We start from the raw sequence: 18057 nt of genomic DNA on the forward strand, positions 1-18057 counted from the left end.
ACTCTGCAGAGCAGACAAATCTGCCAGTCCCTTCATTACTGTCTGCTTTGAAAGTTTTTCAAACAAAGATTAAAAACAATCCCACCAAAAAAATCCATTATTTTATTTCAATTTCAACAGTACAAGGAGCTCTTACACGTTTGATTTCACAGTATTTAAATATACTTTAAATATACTTTTTTTTTTTAAGTGAAATTATTCAAAAGCTGTTTTCTGTTATCTGCAATGATTCAAAAGCATGCCTGTAACGTGTAGAAGCTTCTTTAACTTTCATTTTGTTGGTGGACAATGAAATATTTGTGACTGCCAAAACCTTCAGATATGATGAGTAATAATTAGTCACTGGAAACAAGTAATAATCATTTCAGATCTGGATGTAGCTATATAGAAAGACCAATGACATACTTAGCCTTTGTTCTAGTTGGTTTTCATGCAAAAGCTTATTAACTTGCTGATCAACAGCTTATTGTCTGGGTTCAGTCGATCCTAAAACCATATTGAGCAAAACTGCACAACTTAATCTGTAAATTTCTAAATCTCAGGACCTGTCAAACTTTGGGTAGTTGGAGAAGCTGAATCATGAAATGAAGTTCTGGTCTCTTCTTAACATTACACCATCAAACATAAACACATCAGTTTTGGTCCTCTGAAATAAAAGGGAGACACCAAATTTGAGCATTCTTTTATTTGTAACCTTCTCTTTTAATAGACTACCTTGCTTAAAAGTAGGATTGAATTATTCCCCAAGTAATTCCAAACCCTCTGTGTAGTTTCTGTGAAGGAGAAGTAACATGAGGAGGGTCAAATATTTATTTGCAGAAGTTTATGACTAGTACCTGGGAGAAGAAAATCCAATAACCACTGCTTATGCTTACCTCTTTGCAATGGATTCACAATTGAGATGTGCAACCTATGGCTCTGGACTGCTTACATTTGGTTTTGGATCCTACCATTGGCCTATCAGATGACCCCTGTCATCTTCGTTCAGTTTTCTGTGTCTCATTTGTAGCATCTAAGCAATGTCAGTACACTGCTTTTTAGTACACTTTGTTCATGTACTGTGACACTTACCTAAGACCCCTAAGTGGAGAAACTTATTTCTAGGCTAGAATATGATGTTACTATTGGAATCTGTCATTGACTTCTCCTTTTCATCCTACTGGGGTCATTATAAATGAAAACTTGCTTTCTGAATGGATGGATTTTACTTCCCATTTCAGAAATGTATTTGTCACTCTTCACAGAGTATTATTGTACAGTTTTGGTCCAGGCTCAGTTTTGAAAGAAGCAGGATGTCTCTTGTTGCAGAGAAATGCTTTTATCTAATTTTGGCATCACAAACTCAAAGGATGTAACTGTGTTCTTGTCTTTTGTAGACAATTCCTAAATTTAATGTCATCATGTTTCTATAGTTTATCTTGTCTTTCTAGCCTTCCTTTTCCTTTGCTTTACATGTAATACCCAGGAAGTGGCACAATGTCAAACCTCTGCTTCAGGAATGTTTTTATTATGTAGTTATGCTTTTTATTTTGTTTTATTTTATTTTATTTTATTTTATTTTATTTTATTTTTCACATAGGAGACAATGCTTTTGACCATCAGTGACTTTTTTACTCCACGTTCTCATTTTACAATTGGAAAACAACACATATCTTCTCTAATGTTATTGCAAAAGTCACTCTGAATCATCTTGGTTCTTTTTACCTTGTGTGTTGTTGTACAAGTTTCATAGGGATTTTTGTCACAAAAGATTTTCTCCCTGTTCTGACTCAGAAACTAAAATCTTGATGGTTGTCACAAAAACATTTTGTTCAAACTTTCCTTTTTTGTTTTTCAATTATTACTTTTTTTTGTTGTTGTTGTTAATTTACAGGAAGCAAGCAATTCTAGTGTATCCATTTTCTGTTGCAAAAGTTGTTTCTCTTGTTTCCTGAGAGGCTAGATGGTTGCATCTGGGGTCTTTCAGTTTTACCACAATCTTTGCTTGCTTTTAAAGCAGCCTGTGATTATTAAAATTTCTTCAAATAACCCTCTTTTCATGTTTCTATATTGTGCCAATGTTCTTCTCTGGATATATGTAAACTCTGACTGTATCTTGGTGAGCTGATATTTATTTGGCTCATATTTGGAGAATTAGCAAATGTAATTCTCACATTCTGTCAACTAACAAAGACGTTTTTTCAACTTCCTAATGAGAGGGATGCTCAAGATTCTGGGAGATGACCATTCCCAATATCTTGAATTTAACCACAAGTTCAGTCACTGGAACATTAGCAGGGCCCAAAGGAATTTGGGGGAACTCTTAAATGATATGTGATTAAACTTTTTAATAGCATGTAATCTGTGTCTTAAACGTATGTTGAAACACTTCTTTATATAAAGCAGTATGTCAGTTTGTACACTTATTCTATGGGTACTGAGAGCTCTAATTCTCTTCTCTGACCAGGGCACAAAGCTTTTGTGACAGAACAGCCTGAAACAGCATGCTGGAGTTTGCTTTGACCAGGCAATTACAAAACATGCAAGAGCATGACTTTGAGCAATGTTTGGTGTTCTTGTCACTCCAGCACAACCCTCCAGAAATAAAATTATCCCGTGCTGTAGGACACAGAGTTTCTGCAGGACATATGAGTTGCAACTTAGCATAAGTGCTCTGCATAGTAAGCATGAAAGAAGTCACTGAAAATCCTTCTCCTCCTCTTCACCTCATCTCACATGAAATCTTACAGAAAAAGGGGAAGGACAGCTGTCAACCAAATTATTATCATTTGCACAGATTTCACTGCCTGTAAATAAGTGGAAAACTCCACTTGTAACTCACAAGAAAGGGTAGCATGTGACTGAATTGCACAGCTCTGTGATGCCAGGAAAATAGCAGAATCCCTACTGCAAATGAATTTCCTCTTAGCTTCTAAATGTATTCATTATTTATAATGTTGTTTCTCTTCTGGGAACCTTTGCTGGTATGGTAGGATGACCTTTTCTGTTGTAAATGTCCAATTCTGTACAAACAAGTTCAAAACTGAGTCAGATAAAATAAACATGACACCTCAGCCAAGTGGAGGGGCTATACAAATCTGTCTATACAAATCTGGAAGAGTGTCCCAGGTCCCACACTCTACTTGAAGATTTGAGCACACCTTCCACGGATAACTTTTACCTCTTCCCAACCTTAGAAATGTGATAGCTGTAATGTGTTGTTGTGACTATCAGTAGAACACCCTAGTAACTTTAGATATTTTTTGGTTAATCTCGGATTTACAGACTAGCTTTCTGAAACATTGCTGTGAATTATGGTAGCTCACTAACTCAGCTTTAACATGATACAAAGTGAATTTATGACTGTGGCTATTCATTGTTTCCATAAATACTTCAGCTTCACATTTACTAACAGAAATATTGTGTGGGTTTTCAATTACTCTGCTAATGAGCTTAAATATGTTTTAGTTGGATTTGAATTAGTGTGAGGATTTTTTTTTTTCTGAGGCAATTACTGTTCCAGATAGTTTGAGGTGAAAGGTGCTTTATGTGCTGATGAATAATGGGTGTGACTAGATTTATCTTTTGTGCTGTCAAATGTTCCTGGGGTATGTCTGTAGTCCCTTAAAAGATAAAAGTTAATGATAAGGGCACTAAATGCCTGCTGCTGTCACGTTCTTTTGAAATAAATGATAGTATAGAATAGGCAGCTTGAAAGTCTCATTTTGTTCTGTTATACGAACATTAGGCATAACAAGTTTGTTCCAGTGCAGTAACATGTACCTGGAGAACTGAACTGAACACCTTCATTGATTCAGGGCATTACAGGTGGATTCTGTAGAATCATAGAATATCTGGAGTTGGAAGGAACCCACAAGGATCATTGAGTCCAACTCCTGGCTCCACACAGGAATACCTAAATATTAAACCACATGTGTGAGAGCACTGTCCAAATGCTTCTTGAACTCTCACAGGCTCAGTGCTGTGACCACTGTCCTGGGGAGCCTGTCCCAGTGCCCGACCATTCTCTGGGTTCAGAACCTTTTCCTAACACCCAGCCTGACCCTCCCCTGTCCCCGCTCCATGCTGTTCCCTCAGGTCCTGTCGTTGCACCCAGAAAGCAGAGCTCAGCACCTGCCCCTCCACTCCCCTCGTGAGGAATCTGTTAGACCATGACTGGTGGTCTTGTGGCCTTTATTCATCCAGAAGTGCCTCATGAATTCTGCTTGCTTGTGGATCCCTATTATAAGCAAGAATTCGTCTGGGAATAATAGGGAGAGAAGCATTTCCTCCTGGACTAATGGCTAGAAGAGGGGATCAGAATACCTTGTACCACAGTGTTCCCTCCTCAGCCTTGTGCAGTAATTTCCCCTAGAAGCCTATGTTTTGTTCTGTTGCCTGTTGAATTACTTCAGTGCATCCCCAGGGGAAACTCTTCAGCAACCTATTGGATCTCACCAGAAATATATATTCTCTGAGCTCGTAGTTTAACGTTTTTTGTTTGTTTGTTTTGTTTGGTTTGGTTGGTTTGGTTTTTTGTTTTGTTTTGTTTTGCTGTTTGTTTTTCCCTGTAGCACAGAGGATATATTCATTATCAGTATCTCCCTAGCTCACCATCTCATGTCACACTTATGTAATCCTTTTGGCTCTGTCTTCTCTTCTTCACCACCACCCCACTTTTCCAAATGGGCAGAAAAGAGCATAAGCAAATTAGGAAATAATAATGAAAAGATATGTACTTTTTATTTCAATTGACAAGACAGATTCTCTGAAGGGTGGCTGGATGCATGAGTGATGAGGAGACAAGATTCATACAAGCAGGAAGGGATTTGTGTTTAATAATAGACGTTCCATCTGAAGGCAAAATTATGACTGTATGTCATAAAAAAGAAAAAACACTAAAAACAAATAAAATAAAAAATGCAGGAAATTATTCATGCTGGGTTGAGTTAGTGTTTACTGAATATGTCTGGCTACCTCCTGGAATTATCTGACATTTCCTTATGTTGACATGACTGACAGCAGAATTATATACCTAATACTAACAACTATCTTTTCCCTAGGACACAAGAAGTAAGCAAATGCAACATATTTTTTTTTTTGAGATGCAGGTCACAGTAGACCTCTGTCTTTCTCAGATTATTAGATTCAAAAACCTTGAATCAGGTGCCAAATGACTGTGAGAATTTCACACAGCAAAATACTTGGTACTTTTCCTTTGTTTCTTGATTCCTGAGGCTTTAGGATGATCTGAAGGTATATATTCAAGGCCTTATTTTTATTTATTTTTTTCTTTTTAAAGGATTGGAAATTAATCTTCAGTATTGGCTTGCTTAATTTTTTATAGCATTTCAGATTCTTCTTTCATTCCATGCCTCCAGAAGCAGCGGTTTTCAGGTGGGAAAAAAACACAGCAAAAAAATGACAATGGCATACACCATAAAACTTTCAAGAAAATCACAAAAGTTGGCAGCACAAAAGAGTGCCAACTATGCAGTCCAAATTTGTTAAGTACTTGCTCTTGCTTCCAGACATTAAATCAAGCATGAAATTTTCAGAGATATTTAAATCCTTCTAGTCTTCCTTTGATCTTTTTTTGGCCTTTTCTCCAGCCTTCTCAATATCTGTCCACCATATGATCTTTTTCCACTGCCCTGATTCACTTCACTGTCTTTCTAATTGTCTTGGTTTTGCTGAAAGATCTTCATCTCTGTTTGATAGCACTCAACTGTACATTGATCTGTTTCTTTGATCTTAGACCCAATTCAGTGGTCAACTGATCTACTTCCATCATTTTTATAGCAACCACATGCCTACACCCTTGCCAGTTAGTGCCCCACCAATGACTGTTTTGGACCTGTTAGTCTTTCTGCCAGTTTTTGCTGCTCTGACACTGCCAGAGTCACCAACTGTCATCTTCATCTTTGCTTCTTGCATTCTTTCTCACTTTTCCTCTCTTCATTCTTTCCTTGTCTGTCCTCAACACCTCCTTGCTTCTCTTGTCTGCTAAAGAGCAAGGTCTGTGTACCATTAAGCTACAACCGCTAGGCTTTAAAGGACATTTTACATTGTGCTGCAGGTAATGAATTCCATTCTATGATTACCAACTCTTTTTCCACATTCTTTAGCCAGTCATTCTCCAGTATGTCACCACTGAACATTCCCCTCTTCCGTTTCTCTATCGTCCTACTTTAATCCCACTGGCAGTGAAAGTGGACACTCCATCTGAAAGGTAGGACTCTACCAGACTCTTCTACAGTGCTTTGAAAGAAGACTAGCTGGAATCATAATTTTATTTTTATTTTTTAAGAATTACCTGATAATCTGGAACAACAGAAAAAACAACAACAACAACAACAAAAAGCAAAACAGCCAAAAACAACTGATTTTAAAATAGCAGATGAAGCTTTTGGTGAAGTAAATGAATATTTTTGGCTTGATATTTTCACTAAAAAATGAAAATTAGATTTCAACATCAACATTTTCTGGATCAATTTCTAGTTCTGAGATTGTCAGTATTTTGCACTTCTTATGTGAAGTCAGCTCAGTGTTTGGGGAATTTTAAGAATATGAAGGTACTGACTGATATTTTCACAATAAGGCATTTACAGACAGGAAAGTTAGCTTACTAACTAACTGGGATATGATTTTATAGGACCCTAGCTATTTCACCTTGCCACCTCTCTTACCTCTCTTCCTCTCCTTTTTCCCCTCTTCAATACAAATATTTAGTAAATGGTGACAATGCTGCATTGTAACATTAGTAACTGCTAAACAGTGCACTACTGAAGGGATTATGAATTACTTCATAATTAGTGTATGCATTACAGGTCTGTTGGTAAATTAATGATTGCCCAGAAACATCCCCATATACCCCAAACTCCTCATCTATATTGCCAAAGTCTTGATATGATTGCTGGAATTATTTTTGCATCATTGTTCAGGAGTTAAAATATTCCAAGGGCTATTCTATATGTACAGCTTTCTGGGGCCACTCTGTAGACAAAGAGAATTTACCAGCTGAACCGTTCCTTGACAGGCGTCTGTCTTGGGATAGATATATCATGTGCATGGAAATGGCTGAAGTAGAATCATGAAGAAAGCAAATCCATACCTGAGCAATTTGCCTTTATTTGTGTGTTTGTTTGTTTGTTTTTAGAGATACAAGCATTTAATAGAAAGTCATTATCATGCATGACTTTTTATTTCATATGCCTACCATTCAGTTAAAAAGGATAAATCATATTGCAGTGTAGATGATGTATAGCCCTGGACAATACAAAAGAAAGCACTGCAAGAAAAGCAACATGGTCTAACAGGTCAGTGTAAAACTGAGTCCTGGGAGTTGCAAGTGCCTCCTCAAAGGAGCTGTTGTGACAGCTCCCTGCAAGTTCTGTGATTAAGGCAGTTTCAGGCTAAAACTAGATGGTATCATACACCTCATAGTATGGAAAAAAAGGAATGGAATTGCCTAGCCAATTAGCCTAATCTGTTTTTTTCTCTAATTTGTCTGCTTTGCATAACCACAATATTAACCAGCAGTTTACTGCTAATCCCCAGCGCTACGAAGAAGAAAAGAATCCATTTGTGTATTACAGTGTAATCATAATATCTACTAATTTCCTCCCATACACTACAGGCCTCTTTTGAAAGCAGATTGCTGGCATTATCCCCATTTTATAAATGAGGAGACTTATAGTACAGCAAAATGATTTCTCAGGAACTGAAAGTTACTGATAAAGTAGAGCCTGATATCAGTGTAACTGATAAAGCAGAGAATAAAACACAAGTCTCCTAAATTCTCAGCCCAGTTCACTGCCTACAAGCTTCAGCGTTCACTTGCATCTGGGATTATGGGTGAAGTTTACTTCAACCCTTTTTCTCCTGTATTTCTAAGTCATTTATTTTTTGATTTTCTTAATATCACTGCATACTGAAGGGAATAATTACAAATTTGCTTTATGTATGTCATGTCTACAAGGACACATCAAGGACTTTTTAGCAATGATGGTAGAAAATAAAGTTGAAAAAAGGGTGCTAACACTTTTTTGAAAAGAAATAGTGTCATGGTCTCGTTTTGATGCTTTCAGAAGATGAGACAAATTTTCATGAATTGAAGGATATATATTGTTTGAATAAGCCTTGAAAACTTTCAGCTCACCTTCCTAGCTCTTCATCACACATAAACTCACATAAGAGCATGTGCTTATTAATATTACATTTCAGACATGTGCCATGCTCCAGTCCTGGCCACAGGTCCCCTCCTCTTCCAATAAGTGTTGCCATTGTGCTAAAAGGTGAGAGAAGAGGGCTTTTTTTGTTTCTTAAGGAGGTTGTAAGACCCCCTGGATCATTTCATTGCTTAGAGGGAAGATTTTTGCAGGGTTCCGAATCTTGTCCTTATAAAAGCAGTTTTCCTTGGAGTATTTTGATCTTCACTGATAGAATTCAGAAGCTATATTAAGAGACAAATAACAAATTCTGGTGCCAATGTGGAGGAGATTTGCCTGCTCCTCCTACCACAAAGAAACTAAACTGGAGGAGAAATACAGAAAGTACTGTTTTATGTATCTGGATTGTGAAATTTCAGTAAGGAGAAAACAAAAACTTGCAGATATTTTCAAATTTCTTGTTGTTCTAACTAGATTTTAAATGTCCTTTGTTAAGTGGATTCCCCATCCAAAGCTTTTTGATTTTAGATGCTCTTCTGAGAACTATGTCTCCACACTTACACCATTTACATATTTCTCTTTCACTTTCCCAGGCCTTAATATTCCTGGGCTCTTTAAACTGCACACATTAAAACCTATCACAACTTAGCATTAGTTTAAAATTAAGCAAGAGTTTTGCTAGTTGATTTTCTCTTGCAGTTAGTCAACTGTTACTTTTTTCCGTAAAGAAAGGCTAATATCAAATTTAGATCTTTACTCTCATTCTGTGATAAGAAGCAGCTCTTCAAGAGACCCACACAGCCCTGCAGAGCTCGTGGGCAATATCAGGCTCGTTGCGTCAAGAAGCAAAGCTGCTTTTTATGTCCTCTAGTGGTCTGGCCAATAGATTCTGGCTAACTGAACCAACTTTTTGTGTTTAGTTTTTCTGAGATGACTGAACAAAACTTTACAGGAGTTCTGCTTAGCCACAGTTTTAAAGAGCTCTTTTGTTTTTGTGGCAGCTCCTGGCTATTGAGTCTCAATGGCAGGGCACAGTCGCCCATGATTGATGTTGCTAAATGTGCACAGTGACCATGAAGTGACTGACTACCCAGGTGATACAGCAAAGCAGAGGCTGAAGTGGCATCTTGCAGCTACCTGTGCTGAGGACAATCAAAATGTCATCAATATCCCAGAGTGAAAATGTGTCTGAACCAATTTTAGGTGTGGGGAATGTTAAGACCTGTCATTCATCATAGCTGACTGGCATTGCATTTGGGGAGGGTGGGTTAAGGCATGGAAAGTGTACCAAAATACTCTTACTATTTGGCAGCTTCATGAAAACAAGATCTTCCCTACAAGCTTGAAAACCAAGTCTGAGATTAATTACTTAACTCTTAGTAGACTTGAACTTGGTGCTTACTCGTATGCTCAGCTGTTCTCCTACAATAACATTAATTTGAATATTTTACAAGAACATTTGACGTTTATTTATGGAAACATCCAGAATTCTTCATTTTAAATGTATATGGGGAGTTGATTGCTTTTTCCATAATTGGGATTGCAACTGTGTTCTTTTACAAAGCTATTATTAGTAGCAATATTATCACAGCTGTAGCTTCCAGGACTGACTGAGTTTAAAAATGACTCAGTTTCTTTGGAAGGCTAAGATGAGTTTTTATGATAAGTTTCAGCTTTAGGACTGATTTTGGCCTCACTGCCGTACTTTTAAAAATGGACTGGCATCATATTTTGTGCCACTATCAATAACTGCCAGCCCTTGAAATGTTCCAAGTAGCTACATTTCCTTGAAAGCTTATGCATAATCAGATATGAAGAAAGCAAGTTGTAAACAATTAAAGTTACCAGTGTTCATTCTATATAAATTGGCATGGAGTATTAAACTGAAATACTGCATTTCTTCTATTTGTATAAGATATGTGCAATGTTATATGCTATGTAAACTCATTTGTTTGCTGTCTGCGCAGATAGAATAAAAAGATCTCTCTGTGTTTCATCAGCGTAAAGCAAAAGGAACCACTCTAGCAGATGGTACTATAGCTCTGTTTTTCATGAGTTATGATCCAAGACGGATACTCGGTTTTGCAGGGCTGTCTATTCTGTTAACTATACTACTTGTTTGTAATGAGGTTTCATAGTGAAACAATTTCTGAAGGGCTCACACACCGCAGAATTTTTTAAGCATGAAGCTGAGAGTGATGGTGGAAAGTGGACACTAGGTGTTATAGAAGGAGGTATAAAGTGATGGGTGAAACTGTTCCTGAGTCTGAAGATTGTACGTTTGAAAACTGATAGGATTCTGTTATTCCATGTGTCATCCTTGGTGTGTGCATATGTCATTCCCTTGGCAGGATGGGGACTATATGAAGCCTATGCAAGATAAGTAAGAATTGAGACAAGGCTTCCCACTCCCTGGAGCAGAGTGAAGCGTGGGATGGGTGACATATCCCTGCAATCTCTGGGACCTGGGAGAGCTGAGGGAATTGGCTTGCTGAGGACGACCGAACTGACAATAAGTGCAATAGTATTTTGATCAGCACCAGGCCTTCCTTTAAGGCTGTCAGCATGTCCCTTCTTGCAGATCAACTGGAAAATGTGAGAATATGTGTCAGATAGAAATAGCTGTAACGGCTGGCCTGCTGGCCCACTTATTCACAGGCCTGAGAATACTATAGTGAACTACAATAACAACTGGTGGAAAAGAGAAATACAGTAATAGTCAACAGGAACAATCAGTACTGTGGTCTATGGGTTTTAGTTATGAAGACAATACAAAACTGTTCCTCGAACAATTCAACACTGAGCAAGCTTTGCCCCAGCTGCTGTTGTAGCCAGTGGTGTATTGTTGTCAGAGCCTCAGGAGACGAGAACAATTAGAAATAACTCAAGACCAACCATTGTGACTATCAATAACCATTTTAGCAACCGTACCTGGAGTTTTCCAGGAGGGCTGCTTTATGTCCTCTCAGCTCATTCTGAACAGCTCATCTATGTCTGCACAGAGAATCTCTATTAGGATGATAAATGTACCAAGGATCTCAAATATAATACTGAGTAAACTTGCCCGGTTATATTTATATTCCAGGTGTCTCTCACTGATATTATATTTACTTACAGATTTTTTTGTTTGTTTGATTGACTTTTAAAAAGGGGCCACATCCTCGCCTGTGGCCATAATGAAGGGCAGTGTAAGCGTGGAAGGGCATAAATGCAAAGATGATCAGATGTCCACCTTTGCAGTGCCCTGATGCTGCTCCTGTGTGCAGGTTTGCTCCCTCACACTGCACAGAAGGGTCCCTGGAGTGCTGTAATGTGTGCTAGCTGTGATGGCTATTTGGGGCTAGAAAAAAGCTTGGCACACCCACAGGCAGTATGCCTTTTCGTTTTGGCCTAGCCTTACTGTCCCAATTACACTCACACCAGCTTTGCTGTGTGGTGTACTTTGTTGCTTGTGCTGGAGATTAGTAGATCTAAATCAGAAAGGGCTGTTTCTAAGCTCAGCTACTTTGTCTCCCTCTAGCCAGTTATTATGTGGAAGTAAAGAGAAAAAAAGCATGGGATACCTCTTTGACTTTGTTCTTGTCTACCCACCAAGCACTGAATCTGAGGTTCTTCATTGCCTACCTCTAACATGCTGCAGTTTTTTCACCAGTTGAAATGGGTGTAGACCATTTTCATTCCAACAGCTAATTTTAAATGCCAGTGATGCTCTAATAATTTATGAGATCAAATGACTACTTAAGTTTTGTGGCAGCAAAGAACAATATCCATAAATAAAGTTGGAGTAAACTTACTTGCTGTAACTGGGGTTGGATTTGACTAGATTTTTTTTTTTATTTTAAAATAAATAAATACTTTTTTTCCATTTCCATATCTTCCTATCTCTCCACACTCATGCCTCCACAGCTCATACTGCAAATGCCAATACTTCTTTTTCACTGAAATAGGGAGAGCAGTTGCAAGAAGAAATGTCTGGCAAAGCAGAGAGCTGCATTCCTAGGAGCCATTTTTTCCACAGTAGGGAGTAGGAGGATAGGGAAAAGGGAGGGGAAGGAGGGGTATGGAATTGAAAAGAAAGAGAAGTGGCCGCCTGCCTCGTATTCTCAGAAAATGTGAAAATCAAATGTAGCTTCTTGTCTTCACAAGGTAAGCAACCTGCCAGTGTTACACAGTAAATGTTCAGACACCCGTAAAGCACTGTCATGACTGCCAGGTTCAGATTTAGCAAATGCAACAGTCATTTGCACACTCTGAAAGAACTGTTCTTTGTAGACATAATATATATATATTTATTTTATTTTATTTTATTTTATTTTATTTATTTTATTTTATTTTTATGAATTATCTGTTCAGGTTTGAATATATTTAAGATTAGGTCAGGCAGATGTGAACAAAGAAAAAGAACAGACTAGGGTTTTTTGTTGTTGTTGTTTTCTTTCTTATCCCATTTGTTGCGCATTGGGTAGATGGTCCTCAAACTTCTGCATTAGTGTGGGCATTTCTGCTAGGATGTTGGACCCACAGGAACTGGGAAGTTTGAATGCCTGTTTGAACTTTAAGTCTCTGACTCCTCTCTGCCAGTACCCAAACTGCTACTGTCATGACTGTTCTCTTCTCTTTTCTTCTTTTTCCTTCAGTGTCAAGAATAACCCATTTTTTCTTTTATCTTTCTCCCCCCCCCCCTTTTTTTTTTTTTTTTTTAAGGATGATTCCTGCTACAAACAAAGCCTTTGTCGTAAACAACCTTGTTTCTGGAACAGGCTATGACCTCTGTGTACTGGCAATGTGGGATGACACGGCTACAACCCTTACTGCCACCAATATTGTGGGATGCGCCCAATTCTTCACCAAAGAAGACTACCCTCAGTGTCAGTCGATGCACAGCCAGTTCCTGGGTGGTACCATGATTCTCATCATTGGAGGCATCATTGTGGCGACTCTGCTGGTGTTCATTGTAATACTCATGGTACGCTACAAGGTCTGCAACAATTCCCAGGGGAAGATGTCCAGTGTCAGCAATGTCTACTCGCAGACAAATGGAGCACAACCAGTTCAGAATGGAGTCCTGCCCCAAGTAAATCCCAAAGTGGTGGTGAGAAATGAACTTATGGAGTTTAACTGTGAGTCTGTGCGGAGCAGCATCTCCTCTTCTTCCAGCTCTCTGAATAGCCGTGACTGTGATAACTATAGCCTCCAAAGTGAACAGGGCACATTGTCCAGTAAGTGGAGGCCCCCCTCCAGGTCAAAACACAATATTGACCGGCTAATGGGAGCTTTTGCCTCCCTGGAACTGAAATGTCAGAAAAAGGAGGAGACGACAGACTCCAGAACTTCCACTGTGGCTCATCACTCGGACAAAGAGCCACTGCTGGGCCAGCCAGAGTCCAAATTTCGCAGCCTCCTCATGTTGCCTCTGGAGGGCAAAACTAAACGTAGCCATTCTTTTGACATGGGAGACTTTGCCACATCTCAGTGTTGCACCTACCCAAAAAAGATAACAAACATTTGGACAAAGAGGAGCCTCTCAGTGAATGGCATGCTTTTACAGTATGATGACAATGACCTAACAGGGGCGAAAGGGACTTATGGGAGTTCAGAGTGGGTAATGGAAAGCACGGTGTAAATATCAGTGTCTCCCCCCATCTTCTCCCCTCATGTGTGGTAAAGTGTGGTTTGCTGCAGAGCCATGCATTTGGAAGGAGAGGGGAGTAAATGTTTTCAGATGTACTGGCCAATAAATAAGAAAGGTAAAAAAAATAATAATAATAGGGACGCTAAAGGAGAAAGAAGGTCCTGAAATGTGAATAGGCACGCATGGCACCATTCTTGTCTGGACCCAACTGAACCATGTGTGATTGTTTCAAGGATTTTACTAGTTATATTTAGCATTGCTTTCCAAAAGTTTCTCAGACTCTTGGTGAACTGTCAAACAAGATTAAATAAGGAGGATGAAAAGGGGTTCGACAGCATAAATTTAATTTTAAATCTTTTTTGTTTGTTTGTTTGTTTTGATTTGGTTTGTTTTTGAGGGGTGGTCTTTTTTTTTTTTAAAGGGCACCTTTTCCTTTTCTTTCATTCACAGAAAGGGGCTTCTGTGGATGTAAGACTGGTGCTAGAATGCGTCTGTTTTTTACTGCAAGTGATTTTCTCAAACGTGCAGGCAGGGCATCCACAGGGACAGATCAGAGCAAATTGTTCATCTTAATCTCATAGTGTTAACTATGACAGCTGGGAAAATAACAGTACTTGTTGAGTGGGTTTTTGGTTGGGATTTAGTGTATTTTTTAAAATTTTGTTTTGTTTTGCCTTGTTACTGCTTTTGAGTTGGTTTAGTTTTGTTTAGTTCTGTTTTGTTTTCTTCCCTGACAGAAAGTGTTTTTCCCTGCATTTTTGTTTTTGTCTTCAGTCTTTTATCAAATCCCCTAGATGAGAAGGAGGATATGCACAGAGATCAAATTTCTGAAGTACTGTATAACCCACCTCCAATACCACCAAAAAAAAAAAAAAGTGGAAATCCAGAAATCCAGGAGCTAATAAATTTTAAAAAATCATCCTTTCTTCCATCTTCTTCATAGTCTCGGCTTCTCAGTGCTTAAAGCAGATTGCAACAGCTATTGATATTTGTGGGGATTTTGCTATTAAAGATGGGGAAAATAGATATGAAAATTTCATATTAAAGGAAAAAGAGAGGGAAAACCAAAGTGTCTCCCATGAACAGTCTACATTATGAATACAATGGCTTCTGGCAAAGGTCACACTGTCACTCTCTGCTCTACTGACAAAGAAAACACAAACTTTCACCCTGTTGTGACAAAAGCTCTTTTGTCTGTACAGTCACCGCAACACGGCTTGACTGTACCAGTAGCATCACATGAAATGTAAGTTTTTGTGTGTTTCAGTGGATTGGGTATGTTCCCAATTAGCCACATAAAATGAGTGAAATTTGGATGTCACAAGGCAGGGAGTCTCCCATGTGTCCCCTGCATTACATCCAGCCCTTCCCCAGTCTGCAGTGTCCTACAACGCCCTTATCCCTCACACTAAGCTATTTGCTAAGAACAGGAGCTCTTTAGGGCTTGTAAACTGATTCTCAGATTCCCTTTTGGGGAGCATTGCTGTGGTTTTGGGAATGCACATGGCCCATTGTCCTCAGTGACTTATTGTCCTCAGTGACTTTACTGTGATTTCCAGTATTTTGGTGGCTACTACAACTGTCTTTCTTGTTTATTTACTTGTTGGCTGCCAATGATTAGCTGCTGGGAACCATTCTGAAATTGCACATTGTTCCTATGATTTTGTAAAAGACATGTAGAAAGGGTGCAAGGCACAAAAAAAAAAAAACATGAAAAAAATCTATGTATATTTTTTTTAAAGGTGCAGAGATTTATTGTGACATGGCTGTGTACTTGATCTTGTATTCGTCATGTTTCCTACTTGGAGTTTTAGAAAATGACATCCCTGTGATCAGAATATTTTTTCCTTTTTCCTTTTTTCTTTCACTCTTTATTTATTTATTTTTTTCTACAAAATGTACAGTAAAAAAATTATTGGGGAAAAGAAATGTACCTGCTTTTCATTTATTTGCTGTTCTGTGATCATCTTTGAAACCTGTATAAGGAGCAGTGATTATTTAAAATATGATCTTGAAAACCTTTTTGGAATGCATGAGAAAAGATTTTGTTAAAGGACATCTCATTTTTTTTTTCCCTGTGGTTACAGTTGTAGAGGTCTATATCACTAATGTATTTTAACAGTGAACTATTCCCCTGATCAAAAAGGTGAAGAAATAAGAGGAAGCTTTTTTATTGGCTTTGTAGGTTTTTGCTCACAGCCAACATTAATATATTAAAAAGAGATACAGTCAAACTTTGTTTGCAATATCTTTCAAAATTTCTGATTTTCTCATGTTTTCCAAGAGAAATGACACCTCTAAGTGCCAGAATTTGCATCAACCAACTGTCCAGATGGCAGCTTCCTATTAACTATTAATGACATTTACATTTATGTTGCACTGAAGACTCCTAAAGAAGTTCATGTAATGATTTTTCTTTTCCTTGTTGCACTGTGGTGTGGTTCAACTATTTATTATTATGTTCCTGCTTTCCTTTGAGCATGATGTCTGGGTTGTTTTTAATTTAGCTGTTGAGTTCATCATCAATATTAGTAGCATATGCAGCTGTGAATTTTCAAAAGCAATATCTTACACTCTTTTCTTTATTAAAAAGCAAAACATCTATTTCACATTCTCATACAAGATTAGAGTAACTCAACAGATGCTGCTTTAAAATAATGGATAGTTGCCAAAGAGCCCAGGTAATAAAGTGCACAATCTAACAGCTGTATTTATTACTGTTAATCATGATTTCAATTCATTTAGCTTTAATGAATGAGGCTCAATCCGCATCAGCATATTTGCAAATAGTGAGTAAAATTAAATGAGCACCCAGCAATTGCCTTTGGTGTTCACGGCATTTGGGAGGAAGAAGACCAAGGGACTTGTAGGTGAGGCAGAGAGCCACATGGCAAATCGGCAAGTGACCAGCCTTGAGAGAAGGATGGAAAAACCTGGAGTGGTGGTGCCAGTGCCCAGGCAACAACTGGGTCAGGGTCATCCTTCAGGTGCCGCGAGCCACTGCCCTGCTCTCACAGATGCCAAGTAAGTCTCTGAAATTATCTTGCAACTTCCCCCATGTCACTTTGAGAGCTTCAGCACTGCCAAAGACAACACCACCTTTTGGGTTACAACATGCATCAATGCCCTAATTGATAACATGTGAGTGTGACCCCAGGATTCCCCCCCTTCACATCCTGACCAAGCTCTACCTGTCCATATATTTACCTCAGTTTTCACAGGTACGCCTCACTCAGCATCTTTGGGTATGATTATTTCTCTATACTGCTGTTGTATGGTACAGATTATTTCTTACTCCATTCCTGAGGGCAACTGCACATCAGTGGCTCGTGAAATTATATAGAGATATCCACTTACCTGAGTGTAATAAATATTTTCTATATGTTGTTGAGGAGCTGAGCTAACTCTAATGGCCTAATTCCCTGGTCCCACAACCCTACATGGCAAAATTCATGCAGGCCTCAAGTAACAGTGCTGTCACACAAATTAACATGCAGTAGTGTGGTATTTAGCTGCACCAACTGTGCTTCAGATGCAAATGGTCAGGGAGAGTAGATAGTAAAAAGGACAATGCAGAGCAGCCATAGCCACCTGAAAAAAAAAATAAAAAAATGAGCCCAGACAATTAAAAGTTCCACAGAATTTAATGTGAATCTTGTGAGAAAATTTAAAGACAATTGTGTATGCATATGTACCCCTGTAAGTTAATTTTTTGAATTCTTGTATAAGTGACATAAACTTTCATTCTAAAAATATGATGTCATTTATTGAAAGAACAGGCTATGACTCTGCTGTGAAAATCTGCACAAAGATTCCTCCTTAAAAAAAAAAAAAAAAAAAAAAAAAGAGTCCCCAAAATATCATCTGGATGGAGCCTATTAAACAAGATGACAAGATGGAAATTTCTGAAACTTGTGATGATGTGGAGTGCACATGATGTCTGCTAGGAACAAAAAGGTCATATATGAACATGAAAATGTGTGTGTTTGTGGAATGTCTGTGTATGTACATATATGTAGCAAAACAAACCCTATAATTTGCTTAAAATTTGTATCCTCCTCACAAATTTCATGACTTGGAATGTATTTCTGGTTTCAAATGTCTTTTCTGTCTTTACCAGCTCTAGAGGACGGCAACTGGTTTGCTTTCCACTTGCCTTTTGGGGAAGATAACCTTTTATATGTCTACAATCTTCAATCAATTCCTGGTTAAAATTTGGATTAATTCATTTAAAAATCAATGCATAACAACAAAGCAATGAAAAGCACCTCTGCC

The 18057-nt window shown here is 38.2% G+C and overlaps 1 protein-coding gene across 8 annotated transcripts in view; it reads left to right on the plus strand.

The window, feature by feature from the left end:
- The window catches only part of LRFN2 (leucine rich repeat and fibronectin type III domain containing 2), a 227815-nt gene extending 212104 nt beyond the window's left edge, over positions 1-15711 (plus strand). For all 8 annotated transcript variants that reach the window (XM_080585095.1, XM_080585097.1, XM_080585096.1 and 5 more), the window contains one exon: positions 12855-15711. In XM_080585095.1, coding sequence (XP_080441221.1) covers positions 12855-13773 — 919 coding nt within the window. In that variant the 3' untranslated portion in view covers positions 13774-15711. The remainder of the gene's footprint in view (positions 1-12854) is intronic.
- Positions 15712-18057: the final 2346 nt, after the last annotated feature.

This window comes from Anser brachyrhynchus (assembly GCF_964034855.1).
Source record: "Anser brachyrhynchus genome assembly, chromosome: 3".
Lineage (NCBI taxonomy): Eukaryota > Metazoa > Chordata > Aves > Anseriformes > Anatidae > Anser > Anser brachyrhynchus.